This window comes from Nicotiana tomentosiformis, chromosome 4 (genome assembly GCF_000390325.3).
Source record: "Nicotiana tomentosiformis chromosome 4, ASM39032v3, whole genome shotgun sequence".
NCBI classification, from domain to species: domain Eukaryota; kingdom Viridiplantae; phylum Streptophyta; class Magnoliopsida; order Solanales; family Solanaceae; genus Nicotiana; species Nicotiana tomentosiformis.
In genome coordinates this window covers 90746232-90761857 of record NC_090815.1, presented here as the reverse complement: position 1 = coordinate 90761857, position 15626 = coordinate 90746232, and the positions used below count along the sequence as shown (strand labels likewise).

The following is a 15626-nucleotide window of genomic DNA, read 5'->3' as shown; positions in this document are numbered from 1 at the left end:
TTTTTCAGTTTTTTTTAAAGCATTTTTTTTTTAATAAAAACTGAAAAAAAAATATATTTTCATTTTTTTCAGTTTTTAGTAAAAATAATTTCAGGTTTATCCAAATTTTACAAAAAAATTGCTTTTCGGGTATGGGTAATGGGTATGGTTATGGGTATGAGTCTTTTTAATTAATTAAGAGATATTTAGAATTGGTCAAAATAACGATGACACGTGTCACAGCATTTAAATGAGGATATATTTGAACCCAAAGTATAGCGGCAAGGGTATATTTGGACTCATAGTATAACGAAAGGTATATTTAAGCATTTTTCGAAAGTACAAGGATATATTTAGCCATTTTTCCATTAAAAAATGAAATTTTATGAAATTATTTTTTGTTTGGATTGGGTGTTATTGCAAATGATTGAGAATATACGTTGGAGTTTATATCTCAAATTTTAGACAATTTGGTAAAAATTCGAGATGGTTTTGGTTGAAATTTCAGATTGAAACTCGAAAAAGAAGACACGAACAAATTGTATATATTTTGTATGTCGAATGTAGAAACGGTATACAAAATATCTACAACTTACATAATTGTATATAAGTTGTATATAATTTATATGTAAATTGTAGTTTTTGACCGGATTCTATACAAAAAATATGTACTTATGTTGTAGATAAATTGTATATTTTGACCGGATTTGTATATATTTTGTAAAAAACTCTTGTCACTTCCTGTAAATATGAAAACTTAGACAAAACTGAGTAAATAAGTTTAAAATCTTGTATATATACGAAAAAGTTCCTAAAAGAAATATGAGAAAAAAACAAAAATAGCCACTCATGTTTGAGGAATGGTTTAAATTGGTCTGTTAAATGTGCATCTAAGTAGTTTTAGTCATTCATGTTTACTAAAAAAATTAAGCACTTTAGGCTCAATTATTATTAGAATACACAACATGATTATCTTTGACGAGATTGACTTGTGAAAAGCATATAAGTTATTTAAACTGGAGAAATATATCGGAATAATTTTTTATGAATTCATTTTGCACGATTTGTATGTTAATACTCAAGTCATTTAAATACACCATTCGCTTCATTTGCCATCAATTATATGAACTTGCGAATAAATAAATATTTATATCTCATTCGAGTTCTCAACAATAATAGCCTTTATTATTTTATTTTTGAATTTTATTACTAGTAAGGGGAGGGGAGCGGGACGAGATCTTTTATTATTAGAATCTTATAACTATGGATTTTTTCAAGGTACAAATTGCGAGAAGCATGTAGAGAATTGAGATGAATTTTTTTTAAATGATCATATTTTTCATGAGTCAATTTTTGTCAAAAATAACTACCGTCATGTGTTATAAATATAACAGTTATCACATTTTCCTTGTATTCATAAGCATAACAGATCTTGAAAGTGCTGTAAACATAGAAACTAAAATTGTTAAGGTGTAGATTTAGAGGACTATATTAAACCAACTCTCAAACATAAAGTACTAGTTCTATCATTTTCTGAAAAAATAGCATAGAGTCGATTCTGAGAAAAGGAAGAGAAAACCGAGCACGAAGACAAACGGAACAATGGAAAGCGGCGAAGCCAAGAGGAGATGTAAAGCCCTCAAACATCGAATTTCAACCTTGTCAACTACTACTCAATCCTCGTGGAAAACTAACCTTTTGAGGCTAATCAACTCTGAGCTCTCTTTCCTTAACCGCGTTAACAACTCACCTCTCAAACTCAGCACCAATATTGGATATCTCGAATCCGTCGTTCACATTCTCCAACACCCACTAATAACATCCGTTTCACGGGTCTGTAAACCCATTTCGATTTCATCCATAGTTCCACAGCAAAGCATTTATGTCGACATAATATGTTCTTTCAATGGAAACCCAGTTTGGTTCATAGTATCCGACAGAAATCCCAAGTACATTTCTTGGCAAGATTCAGAGAAAACAAAGAACAATAAAGGGTTAAGAAACAGAATTAGTCAGCTCCTGTTTGCTGCCTCAGAGTCGTGTGTTACAGTGAGGCCTTGTTCTATTATACTTTTCTTCTCAAATGGACTTCAAAGTTGCATTCTTGAGAAGCTGAAAGATGAATTTGGAGCTACTACTGATCTGGGGTTTGTATTTTCTGATTTTGATTGTGAGTTTGTTGACGAATTAGAGGATGGGGATTGGGTAACTGTACTAGGGAGGTCTTTTGAAAAGGCATGTGTTTTAGAAATTAAGATTGGTTCTTTTTCGTCTAGTAATAAAGATGGACAAACATTAACAGACCAATCTGGGAATTTAGAGAAGGTGCATATTAAGGATGTTAGCTATGATGTAAATTTGGGTGGTTCTTTTATTGCTCTTGTGTCGGCATTGAGGAGTTGGTCCTCTTTTGATGTTGAAGAAGCCGAATTGGTTAATTTTGATACGACAACACTGGTTGCTGTAGTGTCAGGGATTAGCAATGGAGGTATTGATCGGATTCTTGCTACGCCAGAGAGTGAGTTGAGGAATCGGTTCAAGGGCAATTATGAGTTCATGATTGGACAGGTAAAATCTCTTGTTAAAAGTTTTGGAACCCTTCTGTTGTTCAAGTTTGGAGAGGTTATTTAGTATTTCTCTGTTCATTTCGATTTTGTTAATATCCAATTGAGTCCTTTATAGAACTAACATACCCTAGAGCATCTCTACCATGTCTCATGCCATTTTTAATTATTTGCGTTCTCACAAAAATGTACTATCGGATTGGTCGAGTAGCTAGATTTGATCACGAAGCAAAAGGTCTTTTTAAAGTTACATTTTGCAGAAACTGGCAGATTTAAGCTATTTTAAATTGGATATGATTGTAATATATTTCTACTTCAATTGATTGTTCACATATTTATACTACCTGCAATAATATAAGTTTAACAAATTGCTAGTTTTAGCATTCCTTATTTTGGGGGAGTTAATAGTATGATTCAATTGTTAGGCACTAAACTCCATACTGAGTTGGAAATGACCAACTGCTTATATTTGAGGTCGTCTTTGTTTTCTGTGAAGGGGAGCCTTGGCATAACTGGTAAAGTTGCTGTCATGTGACCAGGAGGTCACGGGTTCGAGTTGTGGAAACTGCAGAAAGACCCTTGTGGTCCGGCCCTTCCCCGAACCCCGCGCATAGCGGGAGCTTAGTGCTGAAGTCTAACACATGTGATAGGTCGACATGATACTTCCGGAGCATAGATACGTGAAAAATCGGATGAACTCCCGATAGGCTGGGAGGTAATACAAGCTTATAAGCAACCTCCCCAACTCGTTTCAACACCTCAAATGGGCCTATAAACCTTGGGCTCAACTTGCCCTTCTTCCCGAATCTCAAAATTCCCTTCATCGGCGAAACCTTCAAGAGAAATTTTTCACCTACCATAAATGATATATCACGCGCTTTCTGATCTACGTAACTCTTTTGTCTGGACTGTGCTATACGAAGTCGCTCCTGAATCAACTTTACCTTTTCCAAGGCATCCCTTACCAAATCAGTACCATATAACTTAGCCTTACCTGGCTCAAACCATCCGATAGGTGAACGACATCGCAGACCATATAAAGCCTCAAATGGAGCCATCTCGATGCTGGATTGGTAACTGTTATTATAAGCAAACTCGACCAAAGGCAGGAAATGATCCCACTGACTTCCAAAGTCAATCACACATGCTCTGAGCATATCCTCCAAAATCTGAATTGTCCTCTCTGACTGTCCATCGGTCTGCGGATGAAAGGTAGTGCTGAGCTCTACACGGGTTCCCAACTCACTATGTACTGCTCTCTAGAAATGTGAAGTAAACTGAGGATCTCTATCTGATATGATGGAAATTGGCACACCGTGCAACCAAACTATCTCCTGAATATAAATCTGAGCCAACCTCTATGAAGTATACGTAGTCACAATAGGAATAAAATGTGCCGACTTAGTCAACCTGTCAACAATCACCCAAACTGCATCAAATTTCCTCAAGGTCCGCGGCAACCCAACTACAAAATCCATAGTAATTCTTTCCCATTTCCACTCTGGTATGGAAATCTGCTAAAGTAGGCCACCTGGCCTCTGGTGCTCATATTTAACTTGCTGGCAATTTAGACACCGAGCTACATAATCAACTATGTCCTTTTTCATTCGTCTCCACCAATAATGTTGTCTCAAGTCACGATACATCTTCGTAGCACCTGGATGAATAGAATATCGAGAACTGTGTGCCTCCTCCAGGATTTTTTTCCTCAGTTCATCCTCATTAGGAACACACAGACGATCCTGGAGTCGTAGAACACCATCTGCACCAATAGTGACTTCCTTGGCACCACCTCGTAGTACCATTTCACGAAGAACCACCAGGTGTGGGTCATCATACTGGCGAGCCTTGATCTGTTCAAATAGTGAAGACCGGGCCACAACACATGCAAGAACTCAGCTGGGCTCTAAAATATCTAGCCTCACAAGTCTGTTAGCCAAAGACTGAATATCCGAGGCTAATGGTCTTTCCTCTACTGAAATGAAAGCCAAACTACCCATACTCTCCGCCTTTCTGCTCAAGGCATCTGCAACCACATTTGCTTTGCCCGGATGATACAGGATAGTAATATCATAATCTTTTAGTAACTCCAGCCATCTGCGCTGTCTCAAATTTAAGTCCCTCTACTTGAACAAATGCTGCAAACTGCGATGATCAGTGTAAACTTCACAAGACACCCCATAAAGATAATGCCTCCAAATCTTAAGAGCGTGAACAATCGCAGCTAACTCCAAATCATGTACCGGATAATTCTTTTCGTGGGGCTTCAGCTGATGTGAAGCATATGCAATAACTTGCCCTTCCTGCATCAATACACAGCCCAAGCCAACGCGTGAAGCGTCACAATACACAGTATACATCCCCGAATCGGAAGGCAACACTAATATTGGTGCTGTAGTCAATGATGTCTTGAGCTTCTGAAAGCTCACCTCACAATCATCGGACCATCGGAATGGAGCACCCTTCTGGGTTAATTTGGTCAAAGGTGCTATAATAGATGAAAAACCTTCCACGAACCGACGATAATAACCTGCCAAACCCAGAAAACTCCTGATCTCCGTCGCCGAAGTGGGACGATGCCAATTCTGAACTGCCTCAATCTTTTTGGGATCAACTTTAATACCTTCGCCCGATACGATATGTCCCAAAAATGCTACAGACTCTAGCCAAAACTCACATTTAGAGAACTTAGCATATAGCTTTTGTTCCTGCAATGTCTGAAGCACTACTCTCATATGCTGCTCATGCTCCTCCTTACTACATGAGTAGATCAAAATGTCATCAATAAAGACAATGACAAATGAGTCAATATATGGCCTGAATACCCTGTTCATCAGATCCATAAATGCTGCCGGGGCATTAGTTAAACCAAAAGACATTACCAGAAACTCATAATGACCATATCTAGTACAGAAAGCAGTCTTCGGAACATCCGAATCCCGAATCTTCAACTGATGGTACCCCGACCTCAAGTCGATCTTAGAGAATACCCTAGCACCCTGCAACTGGTCAAATAGATCATCAATACGCGGCAACGGGTACTTGTTCTTAATAGTGACTTTGTTCAATTGGCGATAATCAATACACATCCGCATTGTTCCATCCTTCTTTTTCACAAATAATACCGGTACACCCCAAAGCGATACACTCGGTCTGACAAACCCTTTGTCTAGTAACTCTTCAAGCTGTTCTTTCAATTCTTTCAATTCTTTCGGAGCCATGCGATACGGTGGAATAGATATAGGCTGGGTATCTAAAGCCAAGTCAATACAGAAATCAATATCACGATCAGGTGGCATACCTAGAAGATTTGACGGGAATACATCGGGGAAATCCCGAACTACAGGCACTGAATCAATAGCCGGAGTCTCTGCAGTAGTATCCCGAACATAGGCTAGATAAGCCAAACAACCCTTCTCAACCATATGTTGAGCCCTTATAAAAGAAATAACTCGATTAAATGAACTAATAGGCGAACCTTTCCACTCCAGCTTAGGCAATGATGGAATAGCCAAGGTAAGAGTCTTGGCATGACAATCTAGAATAGCATGATATGGAGATAACCAGTCCATGCCCAGAATAATTTCAAAATCGATCGTCTCAAGCAATAGGAGATCTGCTCTAGTTTCATAACCACAGAATGTAATAATGCAGGACCGGTAGATCTGGTTCACAACAACAGAATCTCCCACAGGAGTGGACACATATACAGGAGTACTCAAGGACTCACGAGAAAAACCCAGGAATGGAGCAAATAGAGATGACATGTATGAATACGTAGATCCTGGATAAAATAATACTGAGGCATCTTTGCCACAAACAGAAATAATACCTGTAATCACAGCATCTGAGGCCTCTGCATCTGGTCTAGCCGGAAAATCATAGAACTAAGCTGGAGCGCCAACTGTCTGGCCTCCGCCTGGCTGACCTCCACCTCTAGGACGGCCCCTACCCACCTGTCCTCCACCTCTGGGTGGTCAGACTACTGGTGGAGCAACTGGTCCGGTAAGCATAGGCTGCTGACCCTGCTGTACTAGTCTACGTCGAAGCCTGGGGGAAAACCTCCGCATGTGACTGGGATCCCCGCACTCGTAACAACTCTTCGGTGCGATGGGCTGCTGACTAAGTGTCTGGCCCTGGGGACCTGAATACCTACTGGGAGGACCCTGAATAGCTGGTGGGCGGTAAGAACTCTTTGGGATAGCACTGAGATAAGGTCGCACTGGAGTACCTCGAGGAGGTGGTGGTGCTGGATATGGGGGGTCTGATGGACTGTCCCCTCACGAACTGACCTCTGTCCCCGGACGGAGCACCTTTGAACTCTCTAGAGTACCTGAACCGCTTATCTCTAATAATCTGCTCTCGGCTCCGCTGACGTACACCCTCAATCCTTCGGGCTATCTCCACAACTCGCTCATAAGAAGTACCCATCTCAACCTCTCGAGCCATAGTGGCCTGAATACCAGTATGTAAACCGGCTACAAACCTTTGCACTCTCTCCGCCTCAGTAGGGAGTATCATTAGTGCATGGCGAGATAATTCAGAAAACCTCGCCTCATAATCGGTCACTGACATCTGACCCTGCTGGAGCTGCTCAAACTAAAACCGCAACTCTTCCCTCTGGGAGGGTGGAATATACATGTCCAAGAAGATACGGGTGAACCTTCCCCAAGTTATGGGAGGAGAATCTACTGGTCTGCCAAGAGCATAAGACTGCCAACATCTACGGGCTCTACCCTCTAGCTGAAAAGTAGCGAAATCAACCCCATGGGATTCCAATATCCCCATGTTGTACAGTCTATCCTTGCAACGATCAATGAAATCATGTGGATCCTCATGTCGCTCACCCCCGAAGACAGGAGGATGTAGTCTAGTCCATCTATCCAATAGTTTCTGAGGATCGACGGCTACAGCTGGCCTGGGCTCAGGTGTAGCTGCTGCCACTGGCTGAACTCCACTCACGGGTAGTGCACCCTGGGTCTGATATACAACAGCTGCCTGTCCATGAGCCTGCGCAGTAGGGGTTTATGCTCCCCCGCCCGCCTGAGATGTGGCTGGTTCTGCTGGAAATAAACAGGCCTGAGTCATATTATCCATGAATCGCAGCATACGACCCATGACATCCTGAAATCCCGGTGTAGATGTGAAGTCCACCGGAGCTGGCTCTGCCACAGGCACCTCACCCTGCTCCTTAATAATGGGATTTTCTGCTGGATTCACTGGCGGCATAACCGGAATAGTCCTGGGACGTCCTCGCCCTCTACCACAGGCTGGAGCCCTCCCTCGGCCTCTGCCTTGGCCTCTAGCAACTGGGGGAGTAGCTCTTCCCTGGTCTGGAATCTCATTAGAGCGTGTTCTCACCATCTGTAAGAGAATAAGAGAAGGATATTTAGTACTACATCAATTGCACGATGGAATATGAAGAAAGGTAGTTTCCTAACACCATATAGCCTCTCGAAGATAAGTACAGACGTCTCCGTACTAATCCGCAAGACTCTATTAGGTCTGCTCATAACTTGTGAGACCTACATGAACCTAGTGCTTTGATACCATGTTGTCACGACCCAATTTCACCTATAGGTCATGATGGCGCCCAACACTACAGCTAGGCATGCCAACTAATAAGTCAAACATATATTGGTTAAACTTTTATTCCAAGAAGATAATAAAATATCAATTTCTACCAATGTGTGTGCCAAGACCCGGTGTCACAAGTACATGAGCATCTAGTAGATTATACAAAACTCCAAATACTGTCTGAAATAAAATAGACAGAATATAAATATCAGAAGAGACACTAGTAGCTGCAGAACGGCTCAGAAAGGCAGCTCACCACTAAGCCTCGGGATGACGTGGGTATGTGATGATAGGTCCTCCACTAGTACCTGTCTCAGATCCTGCACAAAAAGTGCAGCAAGTGTAGTATGAGTACGTAAACAACGTGTACCCAGTAAGTATCAAGCCTAACCTCGAAGTGGTAGAGACGAGATGGCCGACTTTGACACTCACTATAGGTCTATAATAATTGAAATAAAACTAGGATATTTAAATCAGCATGATTTACAGAATTTACAATAATTTATTTAATCAGCGAAAATAATCAAATTCCTTCAAATGTATAAATTCTCAATATATTAATTAAATTCCTTCAATTCAAATAAATTCTAATTTATCAATTAAATCTAATTTACAGGAGTAACAATTAATTCCTTAACAAGCAAGAATAATAATTCATTAAATTCCGAAGATTTTCCAATTTACTAATTAGCTTCACAAGCTGAAATAAATTATTAAAGCATCGTGTAATTATTATTATTATTATTAAGCACGATTTCTGCCGAGGGCATACGGCCCGTTCCAGAGTGTCGTGTACACTGCCGAGGGACGTGCGGCGCGATCCATAGATGCATCTATCCTGCCGAGGCATTCGGCCCGCTCTACAATAAAGGAGGACATTTTTTTATGTGCCTCCGGAAGGAGAGTGTATTTATCATAAGATGAATTTGGGAGGAGAAAAATTTCTTTTAATAATTAATTGATTAAACAGACAATCAAGCTTATGAGATTTCCATCCTTTAATATCTTTATCTAACAATTCACAATATATTCATATAGATATCAATTAATATAAATAAATCAAAGAATATAATTTACACAAGTAAGGCATGCTTTGTGTCCTAAACTATGCGGACTTTAGCATTAATAGTAGCTACGCACGGACTCTCGTCACCACGTGCGTACGTAGCCCCTCCCCCTCCTCCCGTAGCCCCCACAATTAGTAATAATTATTTAATTTTAATCACCTATGAGGTAATTTCCCCCTCACAATGTTAGACAAGAGACTTACCTCGTCTTGCTCCAATTTAATCCACAATTTTGCTTTTTTCACGATTATTCAACTCTGCCTGGCTCGAATCTAGCCAAAATAATTCGATACAATCACTAAAAATTATAGGCAATAAATTCTATAAGGAAATACTACATTTTTAATAAAAATCCCGAAATTAATTAAAAATTCGCCCGCGGGGCCCACATCTCGAAATCTGGCGAAAGTTACGAAATCCGACAACCCATTCAATTACGAGTCCAACCATACCAGTTTCACTCAAATCCGACTCCGAATCGATACCGAAATCTCAAAATTTCGTTTCTATGAGATTTCTAAACTTTTCCAAATTTCAATCTCAAAACACTAATTAAATTGTGAAAACAATGATATATTTGTATATGTAGACCAAATCCGAGTTAGAATCACTTACCCCAATGTTTTTCCCTTAAAAAATCTGCCAAAAGTCGCCTCTGCTCAAGCTCAAGTTCGCCAAAATGGCAAATGGGACGAATGTCCTCTGTCCTCAAGTTCGATCAAGGAGCTCGATCAGGGGAGCTCGATCTTAGGGAGCTCGATCTCAAGGAGCTCGGTCTCAGGGAGCTCAATCTCAGGGAGCTCCATCTCAGGGAGCTCGATCAAGGAGCTCGATCTTAGGGACATGGTCATGGCTTCGATCAAGTTCGATCTTGGGTCTTGACCCTGGCCCTCAAGCCTTGCCTTCGATCATGGCCCTCGAGCCTTGCCTTCGATCGAGGCTTCGATACTGAGCCTCGTCCCTGGCTTCGACTCATGCCTCGATCGTGGGCTCGATATCTGGGCTCGATCACGGCCCAGAATGTCCAACAGAAGAGGAAAAATTGCAGCAGCTTTTTAACTCAAATTTTTGATCTGTTAATCATCCGAAACTCACCCGAGGTCCTCGGGACCTCAACCAAATATACCAACAAGTCTTAAAACATCATACGAACTTATTTGAAACCTCAAATCACATCAAACAATGCTAAAACCATGAATCATACTCCAATTCAAGCTTAATGGAACTAAGATTTTTCAACTTCTACATTCGATGTCGGAACCCATCAAATCAACTCCGATTGATCTCAAATTTTACACACAAGTCATAAATTACATAATGGAGCTATGAAAATTTTCAGAACTGGATTCCGACTCCGGTATCAAAAAGTCGACTCATCGGTTAAACTTCCAAACTTAAATTCTTGTTTTTAGCCATTTCAAGCCTAACTACGGACTTCTAAATAAAATTCTGAACACGCTCCTAAGTCCAAAATCACCATACGGAGCTGTTGGAATCATCAAAATTCTATTCCGGGGTCGTTTTCATAAAAATGTTGACTGAAGTCAAACTTAGCACTTTAAGGCCAACTTAAGGAATCAAGTGTTCTGGTTTCACCCCAAACACTTCCAAATCCCGAACCAACCATCCCCGCAAATCATAAATCATTACAAGCACCTATAGGAGATTTTATTTTAGGGAATGGGGTTCTAAAAGTTAAAATTACCGGTTGGGTCATTACAGTTCTTTCAGGTTTTGTGTGGCATTGTGTCATCTGCTTCTCTGTGGTTATTGATTTTGAGCATGATGGCTGAGGTATTTCATATGGATAAGTATTTGGATGGGGTCACGCATTGCATCGGAGTTATGTTAAGATATGATCCCTTGTGTTAGATTCGTATGTTTTGGTTCTACGGTGTGTGATAGGTTCTTAGCATTGCATTGTAGTGGTACCCGTTGAGCTTGCGGGACGGTTCTCTTGTTTGAGTCATTTTCGTGATTGAGTACATTTGTATTGTTGCTTATTGGTGCACAGATTACACGGGTTGTGGATTTAGATTGTATTGATGTGTCATGTCACTAGAGTGGTCGTGTTGGATGAGATGAGGTCATTGGACCTAGAATGGTCATTATCAAAATTGATTACAGCATGGTTGGAAGGATAATATCGAAAGTCGATTTAGAAATTTGCTATAGTTTTTGTCGAAGGAGAGGGAGTTTCATGACTGGTTGATCTGATGAATGGTTATGAGTTATGCGTGTTTCTTTCATCATCGGCAGTGTACGAAGGTTTTAGAACAAGGTTTGGTTCGACATGAGGTATATTACCGGAATTGGGTTGTTTTGGACAACTGCTGTGATTAGAAATTATTGCTATGAGTATTGAGTTATGCGGTATATCATGTGATTACATCTTGGATTATGGATATGGCTTGATACAGCTTGTTCAAACTTATACAGTATGTAGATGAAAGATTCTGATCTTATAGAAATTTCGGAAGTTGGAAATTTGATTTTAAGGCTTATTGGGCTAGGTTGAATTAAGGAAATCTCGGTTATATTGTGTTATCAGACCTATATGGGATAGGGTGACGTGAGATCACCCCCGGGTATGTGCATGGTAAGGTTACACGACGGCTTGATGGTTTTGGGAATAACTCTTGGCACGTTCGAGGACGAACGTATGTTTATGTGGGGAAGAATGTTACGACCCAACCGGTCGTTTTGAGCATTTGCACTTCGCTCGGTAGTTTACGGGCATGAGCAGCTCCGTATGATGTATTATGACTTATGTGAATCGTCGGTTTTGGTTTTCAAGTTATTCGGGACGGATTTGGAAGAATGATTCTCATCTAGGGAGCTTTAAATTTGAAAGAGTTGACCAAGTTTGACCTTTTAGCATTTGACCTCAAATTAAAATTTTGATGGTTCCGTTAGCTCTGTTGGGTTATTTTGGATTGAGGAGTGCGTTCGGATTGTGATTTGGAGGTTCGTGGTTGAATTTGGCTCGAAATGGCGAAAGTTAAAATTTTGGAAAGTTTGTCTGGGAGTGGAATTTTTGATATCAGGGTTGGATTCCGATTTTGAAAGTTGAAGCAGGTCCGTAATGTCAAATGTGACTTGTGTGAAAAATTTGAGGTCAATCGGACGTGATTTAATAGGTTTCGGCATCGGTTGTGGAAGTTTGAAGTTTTAAAGTTCATAGATTTAGATTTGAGGTGTGATTCGTCGTTTTGATGTTGTTATGTGTGATTTGAGGCCTCGAGTAGGTCCGTATTATATTATGGGACTTGTTGGTACATTTGGACGGGGTCCCGAGGGGCTCGGGTGAGTTTCGGACGTAGTTCGGATCATTTCAAATGGTTTTTGCATTGCTAGTTTTTCTGCTGTTACCTATTGCTTCTGACGTTCTTCGCGATCGCAAAGACTTGGCCGCGATCGCGAAAGGTGTTTGGTCAGTGGAGCAACTTGTTCTTCGTGTTCGCGTTTTTGAGGTCGCATTCGCACTGGATTGAATATTGTAGTCTTCGCGTCCGCGTCCATGGCTATGCGTTCGCGGAGTGTCGAGCGGGGATTGGTCAGTCTATATAGATTCTTCATTGCGTTCGCAGTGAGTTGTCCGCGATGGCGGAAGTATGGTAGTGTGTTTCATCGCGTTCGCGAGGGTTTTTTAGCGAACGAGTAGTGCAAAGTGAGGCAGTGTGGGTTTGTGCTTCGCGAACGCGAGGCTTCTACCGCGTTCGTGTAAGAGGATGCCTAGGCAGAAGTATAAAGTACTCTATTTCGAGGGTTTTGGCCATTTTTATATTTTGGAAGCTATGGAGCTCGGATTGAGGCGATTCTTGAAGAAAATTTTACCATATGAATTGGGATAAGTGTTATCTACTCGGGTTTGGTTATATTTTATGAATCTATCTTCGTTTTTGGTAATTAGATTGTGATTTTCAAAGAGGAAATTGGGGGGTTTGGCGTAAAATTTCATAATGTGAATTTTGAGTTTTGAACATTGATTCGAAGTCGGATTTGAGTGAAACTAGTATAGTTGGACTCGTAATTGAATGGGTTGTAGGATTTTATGAGTTTTATCGGGTTTCGAGGTGCGGGCCCGGGTTGGATGTTTTGGTCGATTTTGGGCTTTTGATTAAAGATTCGACCTTTTTCATTTGGAATTGTTTCCTTGAGCTTTATTTGATGTACTTGAGTTATTTTTGGTTAGTTTCGAGCCGTTCGGAGGTCGGAACGCGCGTGATGGCATCTTTGGAGCATCGCTTGGCTTGTTCGGCATTGGTATTGGCTTATTCAAGGTAAGTAACTCTTCTAAACTTAGTGTGGCGGGTATGAAATATCGAAATACGTGTTATGTGATTGGTATTGAGGTGACACGCATACTAAGTGACGGGCGTGTGGGTGTGCACCATGTGAATTGGGACTCTGTTATTTCTATGGCACTGTATAATGGTCCTACTTTGTTGATGTCCGTGTTTTCACCATATGATAAAGTAATTGAGCTGTCAATCATGCTAGATATCATGTTTAGGCTTTATGCCGATACTGTTGGGACCCATAGTGGTTGTTTCTTGCTGTCATTTCATTGATTTCATTGATATTTCGTACGCAGTCATATTCATGCATTCATATCATATCGCAGTCTCAGTTGTTATTTATTGATACATCATATCATTGTTGTCGGGCTAGTTTTATGAATTTTTGAGCATGTGAGTGAGACTGGAGAGATTGATGACTGAGTGAGGTCGGGGCCTATTTGTGAGGATATTGATACTATAGCACGTGATGTTCGTGCAACACGTGAGTTGTCCGTGCGGATCCTTATATTGATACTATAGCACGTGAGTTGTCCGTGCAGCACGTGAGTTGTCTGTGCAGCACGTGAGTTATCTGTGCGGATCCAGATATTAATATTATGTCACGTGAGTTGTCAGTGCGGATTATAACACTTGGGTTATAGGAGCCCATCCGGAGTCTGCACACCGCCAGTGAGTGCAATCGACTATAAATATGTGGATCGGGCTGCATGACACAGCAGGTATTGTACAGAGCTGAGAGATTGAGTGTGCTGAGCATCGAGCATAGTGATAGAGGATGCGAGACAGTGAGATTGAGTACTCTGAGAGTATGAGTACATGATTCATCTCTGAGACACATGGAATTGGCATACACACATGACATACATGCATAGAGATGCATTTTTTCTCATGATGTACGGTATCATGTCATTCACGACTTTTTACACACATTGATATGTGGGCATAGAGAGGTATTTCACACTTGCTATCTGGAAAGAAAATGAAATATCTTATTTATTGTGGAAAGTATATTTGGAAAAGAAATTACAGTTTTCAAACTTACTCGTATTTTTGGCATTTTTGGTAAAAGATTTGGGTCTTCACTAAGATACTTGAAAAGCATGACTATTTTCTGGAACTGTGAACGAGCTGAGCATTTTACTTCTGAGATACATCTCTTATTACTTGTATTATGTTGTTATGAGCTGTTGTGGGATATTGGTATTGGACCCGACCTTATGTTAGCTCGTCACTACTTTCAACCTAAGGTTAGGTTTGTCACTTATTGAGTACATGGGGTCGGTTGTATTCATACTACACTTCTGCACCTTGCATGCAGATGTTGGTCGATGATGTTGCTGTGTTCGATGAGAGCTGGATTGAAGATGTACCCGCGTCCCGGTTGTAGCTTCCCCTTGTTCGTGGTAGCTTTAGATCTATAAAACTCTATTTATGTACTTTTCAAACAGACGATGTATTTATTTCATTTCAGCTTTGTAAACTCTATTCTTAGAAGCTCATGATTTGTACTACCAGTCCTTGGGAAATGTATAAAATTCAGTAAATTACTATCATTTATTTGTCTTGTTAATATCATTGAAATTGGATAGTTACTAGTTAGCTTACCTAGCGGGTTGGGTTAGGTGCCATCGCGACTAGTTGATTTGGGGTCGTGACAGTGACATATGGTACTCTTTTATCCTGAGTTTGCTATTATCGCATATCTTGATCTGTTATTACTTTACATTAGTACTTCCTTAGTTTGCTATCAGTACTCCATTCATATTCTCTATTGCTATCAGGCCCTCGGATTTAGTTCTCTAAATATATTATCTTGATATTACTTGCTATCGGTACTTCTTTTATATTTTTTATTGCCATCTTCGATTTAATTTTTTAAATATATTGCCTTGATATGACTTGCTATTAGCGCTTCTTCCATCTTCTTTAGTCGGGGGTCTATCAGAAACAGCCTCTCTGCCCTTCCAGGGTAGGGGTAAGGCCGCGTACATCCTACCCTCCCCAAACCCCACTTGTGGATTACTCTGGGTTGTTGTTGTTGTTGTTGTTGTTGAAACTTGTTTACTTGTAGCATTAATTTATTTACCTAGTTACAATGCTTGCTCAAGAGTCCAGCTTCATGAAATTTAATACTC

At 40.4% G+C, this 15626-nt stretch overlaps 1 protein-coding gene across 1 annotated transcript; it reads left to right on the top strand.

Moving 5' to 3' along the window:
* The first annotated feature begins 1489 nt into the window (after positions 1-1489).
* Positions 1490-15083, top strand: LOC138909014 (uncharacterized). Its single transcript, XM_070199994.1, has 2 exons — positions 1490-2547; positions 14810-15083. Exons 1-2 carry the CDS (start codon positions 1582-1584, stop codon positions 14876-14878), a joined length of 1035 nt encoding a protein of 344 aa, XP_070056095.1. The 5' UTR covers positions 1490-1581; the 3' UTR covers positions 14879-15083.
* The last annotated feature ends 543 nt before the right edge of the window (positions 15084-15626 follow it).